The sequence below is a fragment of the Thunnus albacares genome, chromosome 6, assembly GCF_914725855.1.
Source record: "Thunnus albacares chromosome 6, fThuAlb1.1, whole genome shotgun sequence".
In the NCBI taxonomy this organism is placed as follows: domain Eukaryota; kingdom Metazoa; phylum Chordata; class Actinopteri; order Scombriformes; family Scombridae; genus Thunnus; species Thunnus albacares.
This window is the reverse complement of record NC_058111.1, coordinates 29,057,111-29,070,348: the sequence shown is the minus strand read 5'-3', so window position 1 is coordinate 29,070,348 and position 13,238 is coordinate 29,057,111. Positions and strand designations below refer to the sequence as shown.

Here is a 13,238-nt window from a genome sequence, read left to right as displayed (position 1 = left end):
CAGCCTGGCTCTTGCTGGGGTGGAAGTTTTTGTGTATAGAATTGTATTTGTGCCTCAGTTCTGAACACGTGATTGGACATTTTAGCACATAAGATGTTTTTGCAAGCATATGAATTATACGTTGTAGAGAAATGATTGTCAAAAAAAGAATTATTTAATTTGAGTGAACAAAAATCTATTTTTTTGTGTTACATGTTTGCTTTTATACGTGTAAGAACACAATAGTAAACTTTATTGTTCAAGTTTATTCATTCGCCCCCCTCAGATTCCCTGCTCTGTGCGCACTCAGGTTCACCTGCACGCTTACTTAACCTGACAGTGTTATAATGTGACACAATGCAGCCAATCAGAAAATTGGAATATGTTATTTCTGAATGGCTTTTTTGTCTCCAATCTGTTCACTATTGTTTTCTAGAGAAATAAGGAAGTACTGGGAGAAGGGTAGATATGCACACCACGGTTTATACAGTTTTGGTCATATACTCTTCAGTATATGAAGATTAACACCTGCATTAGAAAAAATCTGATTCTTTGAATTAAAAACTATGACTCCAAGGGGGCATTTCAGCAAGAAACATCCAATCACAGAGCTTAATTCTTCATTCTGCTGCATGCTCCACTCACAGCAGGTGAAAGCTGAAGATCAAGCGGTTGAGAAAACAAGAAAATTGATCAGTAGTCTAAATCAATTCACTTTTGAAATGTGGGTGAATTTTGGATGAATATGCATGAACACTTGGGAGCGCGCAGATGTTGAGAGAGGCCAAATGAGTAAAACTGAGGTTGTTATTGTGCCCTTATGTGGATAATAGCACAACAACAGAGAGAAATTCATTGAGCACAGATGGGATTTGTTTACTCAAGTTAAATTATTCATTGCATGATGATAATGGGGTTTATTTTGTTTTTTACAAAAGATAACTTTCTGTGCATGTGAAAGATTGATTTGAGACACAAATATTATCACACAGAGAAGTCAGTATTGTGGAAAAACCCTGCAGCCTTTATGGGCTGCAGGGCGAGTTTGTTGAGTCCAGTTGATCCATACTGCAGCTTGTCTGCCGTTTGTCCACAGCCTGAAGGTCTTTTTACCATGTGAGCTGTCTTTGTGTGGAATGTATAAAAACACATCCATAACTGTGCTTTGAATGCACACAGATCATTTTACTGGAGCGTAGATTCTTTATTTTCTAGTGAAATGTTAATAAGAAGTTCTAAAGCAATGAAACAGCCTGTGCTCAGCGTTGGTATTATGCTCCAGGACACTGGCAGGCTTAAAGGCCACAGCTCAGTGTGGAAACACATTTCAGTCGATTCTCACACAAAAAGTCATGCTGCATTGGCCTTGGACTCTCCAGCATGCACCGGCTCACTGGTTGAACTTTTCAAATCCTTTGCACAACAGTCACTACTTTGTGACCATCTGTTGTTACTTTAAAATATCACACGACTGCTTGTATTCTGTTGTGGGAAAGCAGCTCTGCTTCCATCTCTGGTTCGCTGTCTTTGTTTTCACTTCCATGATCGCGTCTCATGCACAGCCTTTTCCAGATGAATTACTGTGAGGCTTGGCTTTCTCAGAGAGCAGATCTGCTCATGTGTGTGCAAATCAAACAGTGTCCTCACGCGCCCTCAGCTGAATTTGATGCTCCTTCATCGCTGCTTGTTTTAGAGGTTACAATTAAGGATTGAACATTTCTGCATTCTCACTGCATTGGAGTGTAAAGACTCAGGTAATAAATCATGTATATGGTAATAAAAGTACTCTGTTCTGTTTCAGGCAAGAAACAGAACAGATAAGTTTATTATTTCATCCTAACTCATCACTATTTACTTTATGTTGTGTGTTCTACATTATGAATACTGAAGCACTTTGAGTTTCTTTATGAAAGTGCAGTACAAATGTATTATGTAAATGTATTATTATTATTATTATTATTACTGTTGCCTCAACTTCTGCGTGCAGGATGCTTCTGTGATTGACAGGATGTCATAACTGTGCAGCTTTGACACAAGCAGCGACGACATGTAAGAAGCAACATCTGTGCATCTGACGTGGCTGAAGAGGATTTGAAAGGACAAAGGCGATAATAACAGTAGTCTGTTCACCAGAGTTGTTTGATGTAGTGGAGGGATTTTGTAGAATCTCAAATCTGTTTGTGTTTGCAGGTCGAGAGTGAAGGTGACAGTGCCTGCGGCTTCCCCCCACTCTACTCTATACTCTAGAAAATAAAAAGTTCAGTGAATATTTTAATTCTTTCATATTGAGTTAATGCGTTGCTGCCAGTTTATGCAAACAGTAAGTCTCTTGGGCCATCATTTACGCTCATTGTAGAAGAGCTAGGATGGTTTCTGTAACACTAGGTTTTAAAAAATCATGATAATCCTTGATTGGCTCAAGGCCAAAATCTAAAATTCAGTCATTAATATCTCAATGTGTCTGACAAAGTGTGAAAAGCACATGGACACATGGAGCAGAATTTGCCAGTGGCTTAAAAATGATCACATTCATTTATGCAGTGTAGTCAATATCCACTAGATGGAGACACTACATTGATAATGGACTCATACTCCCAGATGTCCTCAGCACATCTCCAGTAATGTATTTTCACAGTCCAGAAATTACTGGTAGTAACATTTATTAATTTTAAAATCGATTGAGTACATATTCCTCTTAAAAGTGGAATGAAAACAACAACAAAAAATTAAATAAAATGGGAGAACAGCATTTACCTCTTGGATTATAATGTCCCACTGGCCAAATGTCTTAAAATTTGTAATATTGATAAGGCATTTTGCATGTATTACCTTCTCAAAATTGCTGTAATTACAGCAGTCTTTCTAAAGTTAAGTCAGTTTTTATTTGTATCACAAATCACAGTAAAGCAACACATCGTCTGTCCTTAGAGCCGGACTTCAGAAAGGGAAAAACCCTTTAACAGTGGAAAACATGGAAGAAAGTTTGTGTACAGAATAGAGTGGTAGCAAAAACATATATGAAGAATCTGATAAATGCTAAAGCATTGCAGAAAACTATATTTTTATACTCAGTGCAGTTTTTGTCGATTATCAATTCTCTGAGTTTGAGTCTGTTATCTTCATAATTATTCACAACAATATACTGTAGCTGTTTCTATATATTTCACTGCAGATTCATCTATTTATTAATTAAATATGGTATAAAGGAACCACAATTATGAATTGTATTTACTTGTATTTATCTGCACTTGCAGACAGATATACCAAGCCTAAAGGTCACAAATCTATACTGCATACTAATTCTAAGTAGGTTTTGAATATGAAGTGTATTCAAAATAGTCAATATACATTCTAAAAGATTATTTATTTTTGAGTGTGCTGTTGATGTACACTGTTCTCCCACAATGCAATGCCCAAAAGAAATGGAGGAGCTGCTCACAGCTGGAAAAAAGTAATCATGGATGGTGGTGAGACATCTCGGTTTCTTGTATACTAACTGCAGAAACAGCGTACTATACTGTATACTGTAGATCAGTATATACTGTGTACAGTTAGTGTGTAGTATGGAATTGAGGTACAGCAACTTACGAGATCCATTTGCCTTTAATCCTCACACATGTTCAGGTGGAAAGATCCCACTTTTCCCCCCCACAGCAGCACAAACTTGTTTTTGTCACTTACAGGGACATTTTATTGACTTCTATTAATTTCCAGTAGACTTACACTAACCTCAGCTGTAACAAACTACATACCTGACCCCTTAACCCTAATCTTACCCTACTATTAACCACAAAATAATTCTTAACCCTTAAATCAAATATATAATTATTTGTAATGAGTCTAACAAGCTTTGAGTGTTGCTGTCTGTGGTGCTGATCAGCACTTCAGTACCAAGGAGAGCACACGTTCTTAAGTGTTTGAACAGTTTAAATAGCCAGAAACCAAACACAGTATGCACACAGTACAGCTACTATTCAACAAACTCATTTCTCTTCTTTCTTACTAAGAAACAGACACAACCAACACATGTCTGATAATATGTTTGTACTTACCTCGGCCTGCAGTATGGGTGGTACAATTATAGCTTGATTACAACATGAAATATATAGATGACTGTGTGGGGCAGACTTCCTCTGCTCTGTAGTCTCCAGTGAAATATCCATTTATGTGTCTAACCAACACTTGCACTACAGAGGCCCCCTGCTGTAGCTTCATGGACTTAGTTCAGAAATAATAACTAACAATAACCAGCCTGAGCCTGACAGTGAGTGCAATTCTTTGTCTCACTGATACAATCAAAACATACTAAATGCCCCCTTACTGAAAGAAAAATAACGCTGTAGGACCTCCGTGTAGAAGGGTAGAGGAAGAATCTGCATACTATTAATGACAACCTTCTCTTGTTTGCTGGCTTCATCATACTTAAATCTTTTATAGAAGAATAAAAGGTAATCCTGTGAGGATCAGTGCTGCGCCTCGCTTTGAAGAGGATAAGTGGTTTAGAAATAAATGGATGATTGAATTTAATCAAAGTGATTTCTTTAGAGAAACATTGCCTGTAGAAATTTACACTTAAGGAGGACCACAGAGAACAGTGGATCAAATCAAATACTATTATACAGTTATTAGACTTTATAAAATATAACAGCACATCAATTTTTTAAAACCAAGGTCAGATGTTTTTAATGAGCTATGGTTTAAGATTCTAAATTAAGAAAGGTTTAACTTTGCAGAACATAAGTGTGATCTGCAAATATCCTTCAGATTGCAGTTTTCCACATTTTTAAAAAGGTTATAAACTTTCATTATAAGATTATGGACTTAAAGGATTATCCTGTGATTATACTGTACAAATAATGTAATACTTCTGAAGGAAACATCAAGCTTATCAAATGCACAATGGAAACACACACACATAAACACCCACACACACAAACACCCACAATCACACAAGTCGAGACCCACAGCTAGATTCCAAAACAAGTTTTTATTGGCCAATTTACAGAAAGTGCTGTAGTGACCATTCCAAAGAAAAACAGACCAAAGAGTCCAGAGGAAAAAAAAGAAAACTAAAAAAAAAAAAGAAAAAAAAAAAAGACTTTTACACATTATACAAGGTTTTCATGTTAATTTCACCGTCCTCCTCTTCTAAAACAAACGTCAGGACAACATTATGAGTTGGGCTGATGCAAAATCCACCAAAGGTTTCAGGGGATAAAGGGAGGAGGGTGCGAGAGGGGAAGGGGGTGATGTCACAAGACTAGGTGTCACAGTAGATGAGGAAAACTCCTAAACAACATATGAGATCTTTACATGAACATACAGTAGAGCTACAGTATACACATACAGTAGGTTCTCCCAGCTACACCCACAGGACAGCTGTTGAAGGCTCACTAGGTTAGAGGAGGAAACTTTGATTTATGGGCTGCAGACGCTACTATCAGCCACTACATGTCTGTGTTTTCCTGGAACAAAACCTTGTGTTTTGTGGATTCTTTGCTATCAAACATTACAGACAGATTGGAGTCAGGGTGGTAACAGCCACAGATTAATGCCCTTTCACTTCAAGGTGAGGAAACCTTAGACTGGGTTGTCCGATTATGTCAGTGACACTGCCAAATGCATTCACCTCTCTCTCCTTTCCTATGTTAAAGGTGCACCAGGCAAGTTTATAGATCAGTTGCCCCAAGTAGTGGATAATGAGGTAGGATTTATGTAATGCGACATTCCCCCTAGACCTAAATTTATTCTGTTAATGCTGCATTTAAAGTAAGTTGGAACATTTGTGTGTTTCTTGCAGGTGAGTTTAATTCCAGACTCTGTGCGTTCTACTAATCCAGTTTGGAAACAACAGATTATCATTTTTCCATATGGAACAGCTAATTTGCATCAGTGGTATTTGGCAGCGTTAAACAGTTATAGTAGTTATACGCCAATATTATGACAATGATGAAAATGTACTACAGGGGATTGTGGACATTAAAGTAATCTTGTAGATGTTTAAGTACATGCTGTAGAGCCTGACTGATACATCGGCTGAGTCTCTGTTATTGGCCCATTTTAGCTCATGACAGATATATATTGGTATCGACGTATATATGTCCACTGATGAATCAAGAAATTGCAGTGAATAAATATTAAAGGTATGTTTTGAAAAGGTGTTTGGAGTTCTATCTCTTAACATAAATAATGACTGGAGGAAATTCTTGCATGTAACTTGCATCATACAGACAGGATGAGCTGGATGATGTTATAATGCCCTGTAGAGTCTGCTGATGATTCTCTGTGGGTTCACCTCTACAGGCAGCGTTACATGTATGAGCATGAGCCATAGTTAGTATAAAAATATTGATCACTTTAATGTTCATAATACAGACTATGTTCATAATAAATGGCTCCATTTAATATTTATTATATTTCTATAAACTTTTTACATTTTTTTTTACGACTAATATTTTTGTTGTATTTGTTGGTGCTGATTGTTGTTATTCTGGTGAAGTTTACTGCTTAAAATGTACTTTTGTATTTGTTGTTAGTCAGTTGAACATCAATAGCAGCCTCAAAAATCCAGCACCGGTCAGACTCTGATATTGTGACATCAGAGAACTGTGTCTCTTGACCTTCTTACTTGGAATTTAAATTTTAAATGACAGGTTCATATTTTTTTCAAGTCTGTCTGAAAAGAAAACTGACATGTTCATATGTTCACTGAAAGAGATGCTGTTAAAGTTTTATGAGATGAGGGTAAAAATCTATAGATTCCAAAGTTCACCTGAAACTAATATGAGACTTCAGCAGTTTGAGTTAGTCAACTTAAGTGGATATCTTTTGAAGTTAGTCTTTTTGGTACAAAACTGACTCCTCTTATTACCATGGCTCAGCAATAAGACACTGTCCAGGAAACAGAAATTTCACACTAGAATCACCTCAACTTTGGAAGAAACCCATTTTATTTGTATAACAGACAGCAAAGGGCTCATAGTAGTTTCAGCTAAACTTCAGAATGCATTTTGACAACAGAGTAAAGGACTGTGGATTTTGTTTCATTTACATTGCAATCACATTAAGGATCGCTTCACAGCTAGTATGAACAGGGAGAATGACTGCAGGGACGTGTTCATAAGTACATGTGGCAGTCAGTATTGTTTTAAGACAGACTTTAAAAATGTGAACATATCATTTAAGGCCTGTTACACTGATTCTCTCTTGTAGGAAGTCTGAATTTCTGACATTCCAACATCTCTGCAATGCAACATTAATGACAAGAAGGAGTAAATGTAGTAGAAATAATATTGTAGCTTTCTCTGGATGGAGCACTAGTTGTTGTTAAGACCAGACATGAGACATTTCATTTGGGTAGATCTTGTGGTTTATATAAGAATAGTGATGGGACACACTTCTCGGTCATTTAGACTTATGATATTATAATTAAATATATTTGTCTAGTGCAGCTTTAACTGACCAGTCACTATGGAGGCAGTGGCACATCCATCCAAACAAACCCAGCTGAGCTAGAAACACACACAGAGGACTGAGGGTCCGTTCTGTAAAGACTCCTGCAGGCTTAGGGTTCAGGGTGTGTACATACATATGAGGAGGTGTCTGTGTGTTGTGTACAGGTGGAGAGGAGGGTCTCTGGGTGGATAAAGTGGGGCTTGGGTTGGGTTGAGTGGGGGTCACCTACTATACTCAGTATTTACAAGAAAGGAGCGTATAAAAATTTACAAGGAGACTCCTCTGTCTTTCCCAAAAACCCCAAACTCAAACCCCTCGGCTAGTTCAACATTGACGTCTGCTATAGCACACCGATCATCTTTTTTTTGTTTTGTTTGTTTTTGAGTACCATTGAAAATATGCTATTTCTGTAAAATCACCTGGCTTTGCTAGAATAAAGACTGATAAATAACATGAAGTATACAAACCAAAAAATAGTCTCAGTTTCTTTACTTTTGCAACTCAGTTTTCTTAAATAAAGACTGTTTTGCATTTTCATGGGACATCAGAAATTGCACTGTGGAATTCGATACATCAAACTGAATGTATGGTGCAGGGTTTAACTGACAAAAGGGGATTCACACAACGTTATTTTATGAAAGACTGTGGCTGTGGTGTAGACTGTAACGGTAGAGAGATCATTCGATGAAAAACATCTCTCAAGGAATGTCCTAAATTTAGCGAGCTGTCCCTTTAAGAAGTCATTTGATTGATGAGCAGTTTTAGTGTCGTATTATCTCTTATCAGCTATATGTTTTCAGTATAAAACGGGAGGTTTTCTGACAAGGCTCAGGTTTAATCATTGTTGTGTGTGTGTGTGTGTGTGTGTGTGTGTGTGTGTGTGTGTGTGTGTGTGTGTGTGTGTGTGTGTGTGTTTCAGTGTCGTCTTCCAGTAGGGGGAGATATTACCTCATTTTTAGAGCTTCAACATCACATAGAAGAGAAAGTCTTTTTGTATCAACCATCAGATTGGAGGTTTCAGTATGGACGTGTTGTACAATGAGTGTGTTTGTGTGTCAGTGACTGTGAATGTGTGTTTCAATAAGATATTGTTGTTTTGTCCCAGTTTTGGCCCCTCTTGTTCTGGCGCTGCATCCTGGGTAGCTGGACGTCCACTTCTTCCTCGCTGTCGTCTGACTCGGCACTGGTGATGTCGTCATCATCCTCCTCCTCGTCATCTTCCTCCTCCTCTTCTTCTTCCTCCTCCTCCTCCTCTTCCTCCTCCTCCTCCTCGCTGGCCTCTTCTTCTGCAGCCTGGGGGTCCTCCAGGTTCTGAGGTGAGAAATATTCAGAGTGTTTCAGGAACTAAATGATGAGAAAGTAGTTTTAAAAGGAAGAAATCATGACAATTTCTCCTTTAATTCCTAATGTGGAAGCAGCTTATGGGAGCATCTCTTCTTTTCTTGTGGATACTCTGGTCACTAACACTGAGTTCATCTTACTTATCCTCTAGTCCCCTCCCTGGGAGCATCCTTCCACATTCTCTTCTCCAATCTCTACTCCCTCTTTCTTTCTCCTCCACTCTCTTACCTCCATTGGATTGATGGTGATCGTCAGAGCCGAGTCGTCCCAGGTCTCGTCTGCCCCTTTGGTCGTCTCGGTCAGCTTGACCTCCTGCTGGTGGGTTAGGTGGATGCGGTAGATGCCGAGCACCACCACCACCACCAGGGCGGCGATACACATCACAATTACCACGGTGGCGGCACTCGGCACGCCTGAAAACAAGACGAGAGAAAAGCACGAGGTGAGAAAAACTAAGTAAAACAGCCTGAGTAAGTCAGTCCAGGTGGAACCAGGAATCACTGTCAGTCACACATATTCACTTTATGTAGTAACAAATTCCACTTGGTAAACCTTCATCACATAAAACTCATTTTCAACAACATTTTTGGATTCATATGTTACAAACACTTTATGATTGCACTTCTATGAAGCCAGGTGACTTGCAATAGAAAAAAAAGAATGGTCAAAACTGATGCAGCAGAGGCCCAGATATCCTAACTTTGATTTCCTAGTATGGGTCAAACTCCAAAAATGCTGGATCCTACACTTCCCATAATGCAACTCAATAGCATCTTTCATCAGACCATCCCTGCCAGGCAAATACCCACATTCATGCCCACAGTTGTAACACAGGCTTTCCAGGTCCAAGTAATGCTGTGACCTGTATTCTATGTATGTATTTAGTGTTAGGTGACAGATGACTCATTGAGTCATTTCTCATGTTGTTGTAGGTGAGTCTCTTTAACTGTTTTTATGGTTATGTCGATCCTTTGATATTACAGTTGCCTTCATGTTAGCCTATTGATTTTTTTATGTTCTCATTTTATTACCGGTGACTCAAACCCTTATATAAGATAGGCCTCCTGTTGTTGTTGTAATCTTTGATTATTCTTACAACCCACTGATTTTTCTATAATGTCATTTTTATGCAATATTAGTCTGTTTTCATTGTCTAACCACTAACCAGTTTCCATTTTTTTCATTTATTTTGGTGCTATTTTGGAACTGTGCTAGTCAGTTTTTTGTACTAACAATGAATAAGATAACTTGTGGTGTAATGTGACACAGTCTCATCTCCACATGTTTTCTGTTTTCAGTGAAAAAGCTCTGAAAAACCCACCATGCACTACCAGCCCACTGTGAACTAACAAAGTTTCCCTCAGGAGTTAGTAGACCAAAACAGGCTAAAAAAGAAGAGTGAATATTGGTTTTACATTCATCATGAGGCCGGAAACACGACACCAAATGAATGTTGATGCTGCTCTGTGTCTGCTGGATGTGTAAATAGGCGTCTGTCTACTAACATGTTCACCATATCAACTTGATGGTGACCGTATGTTGTGTTCATAACTTTTACCTTCCACTGCCCCCTAGTGGTCAAATAAAATAAAGAAATGCAGGTTAAAGTTGATTTGTATATATATATATATATATTTTTTAGCTACATAATGTACTTCGTAGTTAGGGTTAGGGTTAGTATTAGGGTTGTATGGCCTGATACCTACTGTGTTCATCTTATCACATCTGTAAATGTACTGTCTTTGTTTACATTGTTTTCAGCTGCTGGCTCAGGGAATTACAAAGTCATTCAGTCTGTCCACCACTTCACTACTTTAATACACTGAATTAATCAATACCTCTCTAAAAACTGGAATCTTCTGGAAGGTAGGATATATTGTAGGGCTGTAGTAGTACTGCATTAATTTTAGCTTGTTTGAGAAAATGAGTCTTAACCTGATGTTTTTACTTATTCTGCCATCAGTAAAAGACACATTTGTAGAAAAAAGGTGCTAGACTGCAGCTGCTTTGCTCCTGATCTTTGCTCTGTATTTCAACTGATGGAGCCTAAGAAAATAGGAACTCTTAAATTTTTTAAGCTTTGCACAGTTTGGCAAATCTCAAGGCTGCTAATGTACAGAAGAAAACACAATAACTCGCTCAATGTTGAAACCTTTAGTTAAATTTGTGTCCAAGGCCTGCTTGCTTTGATAAAAACTGAAAACTCATGACATATAAAAGCCTGAAAAATTTGAGGAATTCAACGGATAGCTGTGAGTAAGCTACAGATAAGCCCTATTTAGTACCATAACCACAACACACACTGAGGGATTTCTCTTGATCTAAAATGTTTATTTCTTCTGCTCTGATCTCCAGCCTACTGAAATAACACGACTTCTCTGTGCCTGCCCTCTCTCCTCTAGTCCCAGTTGGTGTGTGTGCGTGTGTGTGTGTGTGTGTTTAATGAGAGTGAGACTCACAGAGGACTCTTCAGATGATCATTCGATTCAGTCTAGTTCCCTAGATTTTCACACTAAATCCATGGCCTTTGATCTTCCTCGCAGTGAAGCTTCATGCAACTCCTCTGAGTAAGTTGGGTGAATGTTTGCATGCATGCACACACACACACACACACACACACACATCCTGACGTTTTCCCTCCACTTTGTACTCTACATACAGCATGATATCATCTGAAACATTCACACGTGCCAAAACCTGTCATGACTGAAACTACAACTGGAAATCTCTTTCCAACCACCCTCTGTGCTCCTCTGACCTCCTTTTCACACACACACACATTTGGGCGCTCCCCCCCCCTACCAACTCTCTTGGCTGTTAGCAGCATTGGCCACTGAACTCTCCAGGACTAAGTAGAATCCATTAGAGTATGATGAATAATTAAATCTCGTATGGTAGATTAAGACCAATGTCTCCTCCTCACCATGTTCTCTTACTTCAGATCACTCATATGCACTGAGAGAGGAGGATAAGTGTGGTACATCATTCAAGAGGAGCCGTTTACATGCTGTTTCCCACTGTGGACCACTGTGTGAGAGCGGCAGTTGGATGAACAGTACGATAAACAAACTAGAAAGCCAAACTGAGTGTTCCCTAGGATCTAACCATGTTTACCCTGGGATGGATAGCTGACATAAAAACTCTTCACAGGATCTTTTTTTTTTGTACAGCAGTGGCTCAGTGGTTAGTAAAAAGCTCCTGCACCCCCCACCCCCCCCCCCACTGTCTGTGAGGGATTCCTTTGAGTACTCTAATTTACTCCAAAGTGCCCATCAGTGTTTTGCCAAGTCGTTTGCTACATTTTTTTTCATATTTGTCATTTCCCAAAAGAGAGTGAACACAGTTTTGTCGTCAGTCCTCTGAAGCAAAATTCCACATTCAGATATTGTCAGACCTTACATCACTCATTTGAGGTTGATCCTTCCCAAATAGCTTAGTTACAATCTGTAATTCACTTTTTTGTTAATGCTGTCAGCGAGTGAGTCATGACCCTTGCTTACCACATCACATGTGCTGTATGTTGTGGTTACTGTACATTGAATTCTGGTGTATTGAATGGAGCTATTGTCAGTGGAGGAATTGGCATCTCTGCAAGTTTTGAAAAAAAGTCCTTCACTCGTTGATTTTGAACGACCTTAAACTCCAAACTTTTATCTAGATGTGTTAAATTGTTAAACAAGATTGAGAGTCTACAGCTATGCTGCCAGCTCTGTGAGGCTCTACTTAACCCCAGCTGTGTTTTGAGCTAAATGCTCAACATCAGCACGCTCACAATGACAATGCTAATATGCTGATGTTTGGCAGGTATAATGTTTACCATCCTAGTTTAGTATGTTTGCATGCTAACATTTGCTAATTATCTCTAAACCTCTTTGTGTGCAGCTGAGGCTGATGGGAATGTCATTAGTTCTGCAGGCATTTGGTCATAGAACAAAGTATTGGACACATTAAGATATTTACCTAATATTAATTTTTCCATCTGCTATTCAGTGCACAATTTAAATCAAATTAAACTTCAGCTTGTTTAAAAAGAAATTAGAGACACTGAGCACTTTTCTTACCTGAGCTGTGGCTTGGGTACAGGTCATGAATCATGGATGGATGGTGGACCACCTGCATGTACTGAGGAGGAGCCACCACGTGACTGACATGTTCCCCGGCCTCTGAACTGTGGAGCACACTCACCTGGGTTGGGAATGGATAAAGTAGACGTGATGATCTTGTAAAATAAGGAGATGAGTTAACATTTTATAGTCCCAGTGTTTCCCTCCAGACAACTTAAACTTACCTTGACTCATACAGATGAAAGTTTCCAGACAAAATAAAATACAGCCTTAAAGTCCAGAATTTAAAAAGAGCCTGGGAGAAATGGGGAAGTGGATGTGTTCATGCCTTTTGGGGGACAAGGTCAGCTAAGTACAGGAAGGTGAAATGTGAAACCAGATTCAGCTCAAAAGCCTCAA

The 13,238-nt window shown here is 38.7% G+C and overlaps 1 protein-coding gene across 3 annotated transcripts in view; it reads right to left on the bottom strand.

Moving 5' to 3' along the window:
- Positions 1–8,233: 8,233 nt before the first annotated feature.
- LOC122983827 (calsyntenin-2-like) overlaps positions 8,234–13,238 on the bottom strand; it is a 242,844-nt gene continuing 237,839 nt past the window's right edge. For 2 of the 3 annotated variants that reach the window (XM_044353950.1, XM_044353951.1), the window contains exons 15-17: positions 12,837–12,960; positions 9,004–9,188; positions 8,234–8,745 (exon numbers count right to left, since the gene is read on the bottom strand). In XM_044353950.1, coding sequence (XP_044209885.1) covers positions 8,512–8,745; positions 9,004–9,188; positions 12,837–12,960 — 543 coding nt within the window. In that variant the 3' untranslated portion in view covers positions 8,234–8,511. Of the gene's footprint in view, positions 8,746–9,003; positions 9,189–10,481; positions 11,339–12,836; positions 12,961–13,238 lie in introns of those variants that run through there. The other variant, XM_044353952.1, reaches the window with a different exon arrangement.